Source organism: Mustela nigripes, chromosome 11 (genome assembly GCF_022355385.1).
Source record: "Mustela nigripes isolate SB6536 chromosome 11, MUSNIG.SB6536, whole genome shotgun sequence".
Lineage (NCBI taxonomy): Eukaryota > Metazoa > Chordata > Mammalia > Carnivora > Mustelidae > Mustela > Mustela nigripes.
In genome coordinates this window covers 24,405,508-24,418,203 of record NC_081567.1, presented here as the reverse complement: position 1 = coordinate 24,418,203, position 12,696 = coordinate 24,405,508, and the positions used below count along the sequence as shown (strand labels likewise).

At 41.0% G+C, this 12,696-nt stretch overlaps 1 protein-coding gene across 1 annotated transcript in view; it reads left to right on the top strand.

Moving 5' to 3' along the window:
• The window catches only part of IQCK (IQ motif containing K), a 105,346-nt gene that overhangs the window by 33,675 nt on the left and 58,975 nt on the right, over window positions 1-12,696 (top strand). Inside the window, exon 4 of the mRNA XM_059415217.1 lies at window positions 1,502-1,586. Within this exon, the coding sequence (XP_059271200.1) occupies window positions 1,502-1,586 (85 nt within the window). The remainder of the gene's footprint in view (window positions 1-1,501; window positions 1,587-12,696) is intronic.

Below are 12,696 nucleotides of genomic sequence, written 5' to 3'. Positions count from 1 at the left end.
TTCTTTCTTACTGGAATAATTCAAAACCACATTCATTCATTCATTCATTCAAACAAACATACTATATCAAGGGTGGGTTGTGTTGTTGTTTTTAAATCAGAGTTTAAAGGGAAATAAAACCACACATCCTGGAGAATCTATGCAATGTTGCCTCTTAGCTTTGCAGTCTGGGCCAGGCTCCGCATCTGCGAGTGTTTGCCCAGGGAAAGTCTGGTGTCAGCAGAGCATTGAGAGGGAAGCCTACCTAGGCTTTGGGATCCAGTGGGTCTGGGCTCAGATCCCAGCTAGGCCACCTACAAGTTGTGTGACCTTGGGCCAATTAGTCAGCCTCTCTGTATGATGGGAGTTACTATAAACTCAAATGATGGCTATTGTTAGGGAGAACTCTAAGGCCCGGGAACTTAAGAACCCCTCACTTGCAAAGTCAAAGCAGGATCCTGGGAGCAGCCTCCATGTGACCCACATCCTTTCTGAGGTTTATTTCTTTGTACTCATATCTAAAAAGGCTTAAATTTTCTTTCCAGAGGCAGCTGTGCTTTAGAGAAACAGAAGGAACCAGAATTAAATCATAATTCTAAGATCTTGTCAGGAGTTAGTCTCTCTATGCAACTTTTAAGGGGAGGGGGAAGGAAAAGAGCATTTCGCCATGATTTTTAAATGTGTTATCTATGATCAAACATCCCATCACAATCTGAAAAATCCCACAAGAGCAAACAATGTCATCTGACCCAGCACTTGAGATATTTTATTGCCTATTAAGATGTAGTAACAGAACTTAACTTAAAAATATGCCCAAGGGGTGGCTCAGTGGGTTAAAGCCTCTGCCTTCGGCTCAGGTCATGGTCTCAGGGTCCAGCGATTGAGCCCCCCATCGGGCTCTCTGCTCAGCGAGGAGCCTGCTTCCCCCCCCCCCTCTCTGCCTGCCTCTCTGCCTACTTGTGATCTCTCTTTGTCAAATAAATTTTTTAAAAAATCTTTCAAAAAAAAATATACGCCCAAACTCAAGCCACATTAAACTGGAATGCACACACAATTTATCAGAGATAGATTCCAATAATTTTGCCTTCAGGAAAGATATGAACTACTTAATTTCCCTTCAGTAGAATGGTAGAAAAAGAATCCTTTATTATGTCTCAGTCATAATGCAGTATTTAAGAGCCGCTCCTGCTTTGTCTCCTGTTTTACATCTATAGAGCCTTACGGATGTCCCACCTTTAGGACTCACATGCAGCTTTAGCAGCTGGAGCCTTTCAGAACAGCGCGGGCTCACAGTGATTTCAGAGTATGCTGGTTAAAAACAAAGCAAAATGAATTCATCTCAGATTTTAAAATTAGACGCGATAACTCAAGGCTAAACTTCTCTATCAAAACTGGCATTGTTGCTTTCTAAGAATGGAAATGGATGAGGCGCTTAATCAGAGAGGCCATTATGTTGTCAAAGGGCTCGCTGAGGCTGAAGGATGGATTCTCATGGGCATATGACCATTTGATTGCTTTTCAGCCCCCGGCCGCCAGTCCCACTGTCCCTCCTGCTGACAGAGGAAGAGGCAGCGCTGTGCATTCAATCCTTCTGGAGAGCCTATCTGGTAAGAGTCATGTGCGATTATGGCGTTTGGCCTGATGGAGAATTTTTGTGATGTGGAGGGCCCATGGGAAAACTGTTAGATGAATTTGAAATAGAGGGTACTACAGCTAACATCCAAACCTCAGAAATAGGACTCTCAGTAAAATACAAAGAGTGATTTAGAATTTTTACCAAAACCTGTGTTGCAGTTATCATTAAAAGTATTCTCCAACCTTTTAATGTTGGGTTTACTGGTCTGTATTACCTAAAAAATATTATTATGTACATGCAAAGAGCAATACCATGTTCATTTTAGAAAAGAGAAATAGAAAATTACTCAAGTAGAGCAAATAAAAATTTTTGAGGCACTGAAACTATTACCCCAAAGTAATTGTTGGCATTTTGGTGTAAAATTTTCCAAACCTTAAAAATCTTAATGGGTAGAGTAGGGCGTAGGCAAAATGGTTGAAGGAGATTAAGAGTACATTTTTCTTGCTGAGCACTGAATCATACATGGAACCATCAAATGGCTATATTGTACACTAAAATTTATATAACAATGCATGTTCACTATACTGGAATTCAAATGAAAAAAATACAATAAAGCTTAAAAAATCTTAAAAGATAGAATAACATATAAACATGTATCATATGCTAGAAGTGACCTTTTCTTTCGAAAGCTTTCATTTCTAGTCATTGGTTATTCCCAGTTTATCATTATTCTAATGAATGCTGTAATAGATACCTTTGTGGAGGCATCTTTGCACACTTGTCTGGTTGTTTCTGTAGGACGAATTGTAGACGTAGAATTTCTAGGTCAAAAGGTGAGTTCCTTTCTAAAATTCCTGACCCATATTGTCATGTGACTCTTCAGGAAGGCTTTGCTTTGAAAAATTCTTACCAAATACGTATGAGAGTGGCATGTGTATCTCGTGCTAAAACATGTACATCCTGTTCGATTTGTTGGCAGAGTATCAATGTTAAGAAGTTTCGAGGTAGGGGCGCCTGGGTGGCTCAGTTGTTAAGCATCTGCCTTTGGCTCAGGTCATGATCCCAGGGTCCTGGGACTGAGTCCCACATCAGGCTCCCTGCTTGGCTGGAAGCCTGCTTCTCCCTCTGCCACTCCCCCTGCTTGTGTTCACTCTCTCGCTGCGTCGCTCTCTGTCAAATAAATAAATAAATAAAATCTTTTAAAAAAATGTAAAAAGAAGCTTCCAGGTAAACATGAAGCTCCCATTCTAGGTAGAAGCATGTCTCCATCCAAATCTGAGTGTTAGACATCAGTGGAGTGAGTTTAGAATTGATTTCAGGGGTGGTAGATCGCCACAGAGAAGGTCTCCGTGGATTTACAAGGAAACCCAAGATGCACGTTGATGCGCTCTTCAAAATGACCACAGGAGAAGCAGGCTGAGGGGAACACACCAGCAAACTGTTCTCCATGAAGAAGTCAGATTTATTCTAATGAGACACAATTAATAAATCAACAAGTGAAATATTTATTAGGTGACCATTGAGTGGGACTTGTCCTTTATTACAAGGAGCTTCCTTCTGTCTCGGGCAATATCGTCCAGTCACTCCTTTGTACGTGGCACATTCCTAAACCCATGGCTTGAAGTCAGGTGTGGAGGTTAATTAATAGACATTACAAGGAGCCGTTTGCTCCCAAGGAGTTAAAAACCGATGATAAAACCCTCTATTATACCCCACGATTTAGATAGAACTTTTGACGACATAGGTTTTCAGCATTTCATTTCATACATACTTTATACCTGTGGTCTTTTTCCTTCATGATTGAACATCAGCGGGTTAGCTGCAGTTCCGGGACGCCCAAGCCAGGTGAATGATTCCGGGCTTCCACACGCTTTCTGAGCTCCGCCTTTGTCGGCCGCGTATTTCATTTGTAAGACTTACACTTGTTACACTAGAATTAGCCGTTTTCCTTTCCCAATTTCTGATCCTTTTAGTGAAACAGAAAGAGCAAAATGCAATAAAATAGTGATTCTCAGGTTTCGTTTCTTTAAAAACAGCAAAGCCCTTTCTTCATACCAAATCATACTCAGAAGCCTGTAATATAACCAGTGTTAACAGTGTTAACAGGAAGAGGGGAGGTTCTGTCCCTGATCTTCCCATGCAGTAAGACGTTCACACTCAGGGGCCTGTGTTATGGGCACAGCATGAAAAACAGAGAGATCTTTCTCTACTTGTCATGGGGCAACATCCTGATAAACCCACTATAAATTGAAAATACTGTAAGTTGAAAATGCATTTAACACACCTAACCCTCTGGACATCATAGCCTAGCCTTGCCTATAAACGTGCTCAAAACATTTACGTTAGCTGACAGTTGGGCAGGCTCATCCGCTGTAAAGTCTATTTTATAATAAAGTATTGAATAGCTCGTGGAACTTATTGAATATTGCACTGCAAGTGAAAAATAGAATAGTTGCATGGGTACAGAATGATCATCACTGTATTAGTTACTGACCCTGGTGAGAGGCTGGCTGGCTGGGAGATGCGGCTCGCTGCCATTGCCTAGGATCACGAGAGTATTGTATGGCGTATCACTCACCCAGGAAATTATCAAAATTCAAAATTTAAAGTACAGGGGCGCCTAGATGGCTCAGTGGGTTAAAGCCTCTGCTTTCAGCTCAGGTCCATGATCCCAGGGTCCTGGGATGGAGCCCCGCATAGGGCTCTCTGCTCAGCAGGAGGCCTGCTTCTCTTACTCTCTCTCTTTCTGCCTGCCTCTCTGCCTACTTGTGATCTCTGTCTGTCAAATAAATAAATAAAATCTTTTTTTTTTTAAAGATTTTATTTATTTATTTGACAGAGAGAGATCACAAGTAGACAGAGAGGCAGGCAGAGAGAGAGAGGGAAGCAGGCTCCCTGTTGAACAGAGAGCCTGATGTGGGACTCGATCCCAGGACCCTGAGATCATGACCTGAGCTGAAGGCAGTGGCTTAACCTACTTACTGAGCCACCCAGGCGCCCCAATAAATAAAATCTTAAAAAAAAAAAAGCTATAAAAAATTTTAAAGTACAGTTTCTACTAAGGCATATGGCTTTCAAATCATTGTATAAAATGTAATCATTTTAAGTTGGGGACTCTCTGTAGTCTGTATGACAGCTGAATTCAGCTCATTCACGAGCAAACCCTACCCTATAAAAATGTCAAAGTGGTTCAAATCACCATCATCACACAATAGCTAGGAACGTTCCTTATGGTACAAAAGATGTGTAGTGGTAAGAGTTTGGGTGGTTCAAATCCAAACATCTTCTGTGTGTATATATACACACACATATGCATATATATGTGCTGAAGAGTGCCAAGTAGGGGGGTAAGATCCTAAGTTGTTACCAGAAGGAGAGATGTGTGGGCCAGCCTCAGAAGTTTCCACAAAAAAAAAGGAGGGACTTGATCTCATCCTTAAAAGAAAGATGGAAACAAAAAGAAAAAGAAAGATGGGATGCTGGAATATCTGCTGGGAACAAGATGGTATCTCAAGAGAAAATAGCACACACACACTCATATATGTATATATATTATACCATTTTTTATTAAAACATGTATTGTATAGGTGTGGCTTAGTCAGTTAAGTGGCCAGCTTCCGATTTTGGCTCGGGTCACATGATCTCAGGGTCTTGAGATTGAGTCTATGCAGGGCTCAATGTGCTCAGCAGGGAGTTTGCTTCAGGATTCGCTCTCCCTTTGCCCGCCACAAACTTGTACATGTGGGCATGCGCTCTCTCTCAAATAAATAAATAAATCTATTTTTTTAAAAAAACATATATTTTGGGGCGCCTGGGTGGCTCAGTGGGTTAAAGCCTCTGCCTTCAGCTCAGGTCATGATCCCAGGGTCCTGGGATCAAGCCCCACATCGGGCTCTCTGCTCAGTGGGGAGCCTGCTTCCTCCTCTCTCTCTCTGCCTGCCTCTCTGCCTACTTGTGATCTCTGTCTGTCAAATAAATAAATAAAATCTTTAAAAAAAAAAGAGAAACATATATTTTGGACAGCTACACACACACACATACATACACACACATAGGATCGGAAATTACCTGAAAGGAAACGAAGCCATCTGACAGAAGCTGTTAACTGTGGATGGCTGGGAAAGAATTAGGGAGACCACAGCCTTCTATACATTGAACAAAGTCTTTACAAAGAGAATGCAGTATGGCTTTCCTTAATTTCAGATTGATTTAAGCCATGTTGTGGATGCAGAAAGAACATCTGACAAAATCCAACAAGCTTTTTTTTTTTTTTTTTTAAGATTTTATATATTTATTTGACAGAGAGAGATCATAAGTAGGCAGAGAGGCAGGAAGAGAGAGAGAGAGAGGAGGAAGCAGGCTCCCCATGGAGCAGAGAGCCCGATGCAGGGCTCAATCCCAGGACCCTGGGATCATGACCTGAGCCGAAGGCAGAGGCTTAACCCACTGGGCCACCCAGGTGCCCCGTTCCAACAGGCTTTTATCCAAATTATGAATAGGAAGGAACTTCTTCAACTTGATAAAGGGTAGTTACCAAATTCCACAGCTAACAACATATTTAAGATGAAAGACTAGATGTTTTCCCCCTGAGATTGGGAATGAAAAAAAGATATTCTCTCTACTTCAGTTCAACACAGCACTAGAGGTTTTAACCAAGGAAGTTAGGCAAGAAAAGGAATAAAAGGCATTCCAACCAGAAAGGAGGAAGTAAAACTATCTCTATTCTTTATATAAACATGACCTTCTATACGGAAGTTCCTAAGTAATTCACTAAAAAAAAAAAATTAAAAATTAGGATAAACAAGTCCAGCAAGGTTGCAGGATACCAAATTAGCATACAAAAAATCAATCATATTTATATGTACTTAGCAATGAGCAATCTGAAAATGAAATTAATAAAATAATCCCATTTGTAATACCATCAAAAAGAACATATTGCACGGAGCACTGGTGTGGTGCATAAACAATGAATTTTGAGACACTAACAAAAGAAAATTAAATTTTAAAAAAAAGGAACAAAATACTTAGGAAGAAATTTCACAAAAGAAGTGCAAGACTTATATGCTGAAAACTACAAAATATCACCGAAAGAAATTTAGAAAGACCCAAACAAGTGGAAAGATAGCCTCTGTCCATCGACTGAAAGACCTGATGTTGTAAAGATGACAGTATACATTGATCTGCAGATTCAGTGCAATCTCTATCAAAATCCCTACTGATATTTTTTAACAGAAATTGACAAGCAGATCCTAATTTGTATGAAAATTTTACATTTTCATGTAGAGCCCAAACAGTTTTGAAAAAGAGCAAAATCAGAGGACTCACATTTCTCTATTGCAAAACTTACTATGAAACTATAGTAATCGAGTGCTAATGGCTTAAGGGTAGGCATAGATCAATGGAATGGAATTGACAGTACAGAAATAAACTCTTCCATTTATGGCCAATTGATTTTTTTCAAGAGTGTCAAGACCGTTTGATGAGGAAAGAATAGTCTTTTCAGGGGCACCTGGGTGGCTCAGTGGGTTAAAGCCTCTGCTTTCAGCTCAGGTCATGGTCCCAGGGTCCTGGGATCGAGCCCCACATCAGGCTCTCTGCTCAGCAGGGAGCCTGCTTCCCTCTCTCTATGCCTGCCTCTCTGCCTGCTTGTGATCTCTGTCAAATAAATAAAATCTTAAAAAGAAAAAAGAATAGTCTTTTCAACTCATAGTCCTGGAATTTCTGAATATCCACATCCAAAAGAATAAGGTTAGATTCCCCTACCTCATACCATATACAAAAATTAATCCAAAATTAAAGACCTAAATGAAAATGCTAAAACTATAAAAGTCTGAAAAGAAGACGTAGGTGTGAATTTTCTGACTTTGGGCTAAACAACAGTTTACATAACAAAGAGCACAAGTGACAAGAAAAGTACATCGGATTTCATCAAAATTAAAAATTTTTTGCTCTTGGGGTGCCTGGGTGTCTCGGTTGGTTAAGTGTCTGACCCTTGATTTTGGCTCAGGTCACTATCTCAGGATTGTGAGATCAAGCCCCACATTGGGCGCTATGCTCAGCGGGGAGTCTGCTTGAGATTCTCTCCCTCTCCTTCTTCCTTTACCCCGTTCTCTCATCCTCCACTCTCTTTCTAAAATAAAAATAAATAAATCTTAAAAACACACACACACACAAACTTTTGGAGCTCCTGGGTGGCTCAGTCTATTGTCTGCCTTCAGCTCAGGTCATGATATCAGGGTCCTGAGATCAAGCCCCTTATCAGGTTCCCTGCTCAGCAAGGAGTCTGCTTCTCCCTCTTTCTCTGCTCCTGCCCCCCCACCAGCTTGTGCTTGCACTCTCTCTCTCTCTCTCAAATAAATAAATAAAATAAAATAAAATCTTAAAGAAAAAACCCAAAAAACCCAAATCCAGGCTTTTGGCTTCTAAGAACACCATCAAGTGAACGAAAAGACAATCCACAGAATGGAAAAAAAAAAATTGCAAATCATATATCAGATAAGGGTTTAATATCCTGAATATATAAAGAATTCTCACAGCCTGACAAATAACCCAGTTACAAAACTGGCAAGGGATTCCCATAGACACTTCTTCAAAGAATATCCACAAATGGCCAAGAGGCACATGAAAAGATGTAGGAAATGCAAAGCAAAACCACTGTGAGATGCGACTTCACACCCACCAGCATGGCTAAGATCCAAAAGGCAATAACAGTGTTGGCGAGAATGTAGAGATCTTGGAAGAGCTCGCACACTGCTGGCAAGAATGGGAAATGGTGCAGCCACTTTGGAAAGCAGTTTGGCCGTTTGTCAAAAATCTAAACATTGAGTCACTGCTCCATGACTCAGCAGTCGTCCTCTTAGGTATATATTTGAGGTAATTGAAAGCATCTGTCCATACAAACACTTGTACATGAATGTTCATGGAAGCATTATTCACAATAGGCAAAATGTGGGAAACAAAACATCCACCAACTGATGAATGGATACATAAAATGTGGTACATCCATAGGGTGGAACGTTATTCAGCCATGAAAAGGAACGAAGTACTGATCCACACTACAAGTTGGATGAGCCTTGAGCACATGATGCTAAGTAGAAGGAGCCAGACGTAAAAGGTCACATATTCCATTTAAATAAAATGTCCAGAATAGGTAAATCCTTAGACAGAAACCAGATTAGTGGCGGTCAGGGACCGGAGGAAGAGAGGAACAGAGAGTGACTGCTAACAGCGTTGTTTCAGGTGATGGAAATGTTCTGGAATTAGGTGATGGAGATGGCGGTACAACTGTGAATAAACACCGAATTTGAATTGTGAACTTTAAAAAGGGTGAATTTTTTGGTTAGGTAAATTCCATGTAAGCAAATGAATGAATAATTATGGGCAAAAAATGCAAAGCAAGTAATTCTATACATTTTAACCATGTGTTCTTCTGACACAAGGACTTGATTTTTGGCCTGGTTCTGTGAGTAACAGCGAAACATCCTAAGATGAGAAAAAAGGATTTTCAGGAATTAGTGACGTGTTCTGTCACAGGTAGCACTCGCACAAACCCTCTCTCCTTACACACTCCCGGGTAGTCTTATTGCACTTACCGTGAAGGGTTTGCAATGAATGAAAACCTTTACTTGTACTGTCTTAAACACCATGAGGGGAAAATAGAGCCCCCCACAAAATTGTTTTGTATGGTAAACTATATATATCAGGGAATTTACCATTTTAACCTTTTTTTAGTTGTACAGTTCAGTGACAGTAAGTACATTCACATTTGTGCAACCATCACCACCATCCATTTCTAGAACTTTCTTCTTTCTAAACTGAAGCTCTGTCCCCACCAAACAATAACTCCTCCCCATACCCCCTTCCCCCCAGCCCCTGGCAGCCACCCTTCTACTTTCTGTCTCTGTGGTTTGACTACCTAGATACCCCATAGAAGTGGAATCATACAGTTTGTCCTTCTGTGACTGGCTTATTTCACTTCACGTAATATCCTCAAGATTCATCTATATTGTCGTATGTGTCAGAACTTCCATCCTCTTGAAGACTGAATAATATTCTTGACAGGTAGTTTTAAAATCCAGAAATCTGATATTCTTACTTGTTAACATAAAACTAGCTGGACATCTCATAGAAATATATTTTAACCGACCACATTAAAAGAAATGTCACATGGTATGAAAAGCTACGTGTAATGAATCATTCCCAGTAGCCATGACTTTATGATTAGCCTTAGAAATAGGTTCCTGGGGGCACCTGGGTGGCTCAGTGGGTTAAAGCCTCTGCCTTTGGCTCAGGTCATGATCTCAGGGTCCTGGGATCGAGCCCCACATCGGGCTCTCTGCTCAGCCGGGAGCCTGCTTCCCCTCTCTGTCTGCCTGCCTCTGCCTACTTGTGACCTCTCTGTCAAATATATAAATAAAATCTTTAAAAAAAACAAACCCAGAAATAGGTTCCTGGTAGTTATTACTAGATGTTAAACATGTTTGTAAAAGTAGACACACTCTTGTTCCTTCTTTCCAAAATACTAGATTAACGGTTAGGAAGCCAGATTGTTTCAACACGCAAAACTGAATGTTGTTTTTTTTTTTAAAAAAAGCTGTCTGGATATTGTGAATGAAGTCTGTCCTCTGAGCACTCTCCCTTCTGAAGTGTGGCTGGTGATAAGCTGCATTACCACATCAATGGTGCTCTTCTGCCGCTGAAACACAGGCTGTTCAGGTAACCCAGAACAGAGAAAACCCTGCTCTCCTGTGAAGTTCAAATGAGGTTCCCATGGGCCATAAGGATTGAAATTTCTTTAATGATTTAGGAGGCAGAGACCAGAGAAATCCACTGAATATTGATTCTGTCCAAATAAGCTTCGGGTGTTTTATGCCTTCTGCCTATTTGTTTTATTTTACTCTAACTCAGCCTGGACTCCAGCATGGCGTATAATCTTCCCCGCTCCCAGGACCAACGTCCCCTCCAGGCACTGTGACGGCTGACAATCACAAAGCCCATCAATCATCGCTGCTTTTGTTCCTTTGGTGAACAATACAGGACAAGGTTGCTCTGGCAGCCCCTTTGTGGCTTTGCAAAAAAAAAACAAACAAAAAACAAACAAACAAAAAAACCCCAAAACTGGCCATCCCGATTTCCACCTGCAGAGAACAATGAGAATCTGTGCCTTTATACCTTTGTCTGTCATGCCACAAGCTGGGGGGTATGAGGCACCCCCGAGGAGAAACAGCTAGCTGTGAACAAAGAGTACAGGTTTAGAATGGGACAGTCCCCGTCCATCCCCAGACACTAGAATATTGCCTCCCTCTGGCTACAGGGATTGATTCATGATGGGCAGGGGACTTAAATCCCTCATACCTAGTGAAAGGTATGTGGGAGTCTCATAGGTGTTGTTGAGACGGAGCAGCTTGCTTTGCCTGGGGGTTAGCTGGGAGGCCAGGCTATCTGCAAAGGTCTTGCCACTGAGTGAAGAAACTGACCGAAAAGAGAATGCGGAGGCCAGAGAGCTGGGAGCCAGGAGAGGGCTGACCCTTGAAGGCTGCGGAGCCCTGGATTCAACAGTGCCAGTGAGTCTCTTCATACAGGCTTCTGTCACAATCTGGAGTCCTGACAATGATCGTTTTCAAGACAGAAAGTTCTAGGCTCTTGATTGCTTGCATATGAAGGAGGATATTGGTACAAAATAAAAATCTGGGTCCACTCGTGCAGGGAAACCATTCCAGTTTGTCCCAGAGGACTGTAGCCTGTATCGACTTGCCCTTAGCTGGAGAGGGGAAGCCTAACCCAAGGAGAAGTTTTTCTAAAACATATCTGTTATTTTTATTGTTCAAGTAGTACATTTCCATTGTGGAAAAAAGGAAAATACATAGAAGTTTCTTTTAAAATGTTAATGTATTCATCCTTCTGGAATTTTTCCTGTTCATAGAGGAATTTTTTAAAGCAAAATTGTGATGATAAAAACTTTTGTGGGGGCGCCTGGGTGGCTCAGTGGGTTAAAGCCTCTGCCTTCAGCGCAGGTCATGATCCCAGGGTCCTGGGATTGAGCCGTGCTTGGGGCTCTCCGCTCAGCGGGGAGCCTGCTTCCCCCTCTCTCTCTGCCTGCCTCTCTGCCTACTTGTGATCTGTCAAATAAATAAATAAAATCTTTAAAAAAATGGACATGTAGATAGTCCATAGAAACAAATATATAAAATAATATTGTAGTTGTTCAGAGGTAGGATAAGGGGTGATGTTTTCACCCTCTCCTTTTATCTATTTTTCAAATTATATACAAAGAATATATTGTTTTTACAGAAGAATAGAAACATTATTTAAATGAAGACTTGGAAATCTATATTCAACCATGATACTTTCTGTACCCTTTTCCTCTTTAGTTCAAATTTGGTCTCATGAGCCTTTTTAGGGTGTGTGTGTGTGTGTTTAGAAAAGATCTAGGTATTTATGCTCAAATAATATTGTAGGTTGTAAGAAAGTTTGCTTATTTTGCCTATAGCTCTCCTGTTACAGTCTTAATTAATAAGAAATAATAGACCATAGGTCATCTGGCGAACGGTTTGATTTCAAGAACAAAGAAAGCCTTTCACAGCCCATGTGTTAGACTTCACTAGAGAAAACCCATCGGATCGGCTGACAATTTAAAAGGCAGGGGAGAAATATTGGCATTCTGAAGATTCTAAATAAAAAGTGGCATGTATTCTACAAGAATTGAGAGTGGGGTCCCAAATAGATATTTGTACACCCGTGTTCATAGCAGTATTGGCACTGCCTAAAATGTGGGAGCACCTCAAGTGTCCATCGGCACATAAATGGATAAGGGAAGTGTGGTATACATGTGCAGTGTCATGTTAGTCCCCCTTAAAGAGGAAAGAAATCTGTCGTAAGCGGCAGTGTGGGTAAAGCTAAGTGAAATACGCCAGTCACAAAAAGACGTGTACTGTAAGCAACATGAAGACAGAAGGTATAAGGGTGGTTGCCAGGGGCTGGGGAGAGGTTAAATGGGGAGTTAGGGCTCAGTGGTTATGGAGTTTTAGTTTTAAAATATGCGAAAGGTCCTGTGAATGGGCTTAATACTACTGTACTGTATGCTTAAGAATGGTTAAGGTGGTAAATTTTGTGTTAAGTGTATTTTACCACAATAAGAAAGA